This window comes from Eimeria mitis, genomic scaffold, assembly GCF_000499745.2.
Source record: "Eimeria mitis Houghton genomic scaffold, Emh_scaff392, whole genome shotgun sequence".
NCBI classification, from domain to species: Eukaryota; Apicomplexa; class Conoidasida; order Eucoccidiorida; family Eimeriidae; genus Eimeria; species Eimeria mitis.
Window position 1 is genome coordinate 13,471 of NW_013572256.1, and position 409 is coordinate 13,879.

At 49.4% G+C, this 409-nt stretch overlaps 1 protein-coding gene across 1 annotated transcript in view; it reads right to left on the minus strand.

Annotated features, from left to right (window-relative positions):
* EMH_0010660 (uncharacterized protein) overlaps nt 1-409 on the minus strand; it is a gene marked incomplete at both ends in the record, with an annotated part of 2,357 nt that overhangs the window by 772 nt on the left and 1,176 nt on the right. The window contains one exon of the mRNA XM_013499021.1: nt 9-92. Coding sequence (XP_013354475.1) covers nt 9-92 — 84 coding nt within the window. The remainder of the gene's footprint in view (nt 1-8; nt 93-409) is intronic.

The following is a 409-nucleotide window of genomic DNA, read 5'->3' on the forward strand; positions in this document are numbered from 1 at the left end:
GACAGCACCATTATCATATGCTGCTGCAGGAGAAGAAACAACAGACAAAGGAGTTGTTGCTGCTGCTGCTGCTGCTGCTGCTGCTGCTGCTGCTGCAGCAGCAGCACCAGCAGCAGCACTCAAGCGATGGGCTGCTGCAGGAGAAACTGCTGCGTCTGCTGTGGAGAGCCGCAGCTGCCTATATGAATTGTTTGCTGCTGCTGCTGTCGGTGCAGCAGCAGCAGCAGCAGCAGCAGCAGCAGCAGCAGCAAAACCAAAAGAAAAGAGAAAAAGTAACAAACAGAAAGAGCAGCTGAAGAGGCGCCGACGACAGCAGCCAGAGAAAGAAGAAAAAAAAGAAAAAAAAGAAAAAGAAAAAGGAGAGAACGAACCCATTGCTGTCTCACTTATCTTATTTTCTCTCAATACA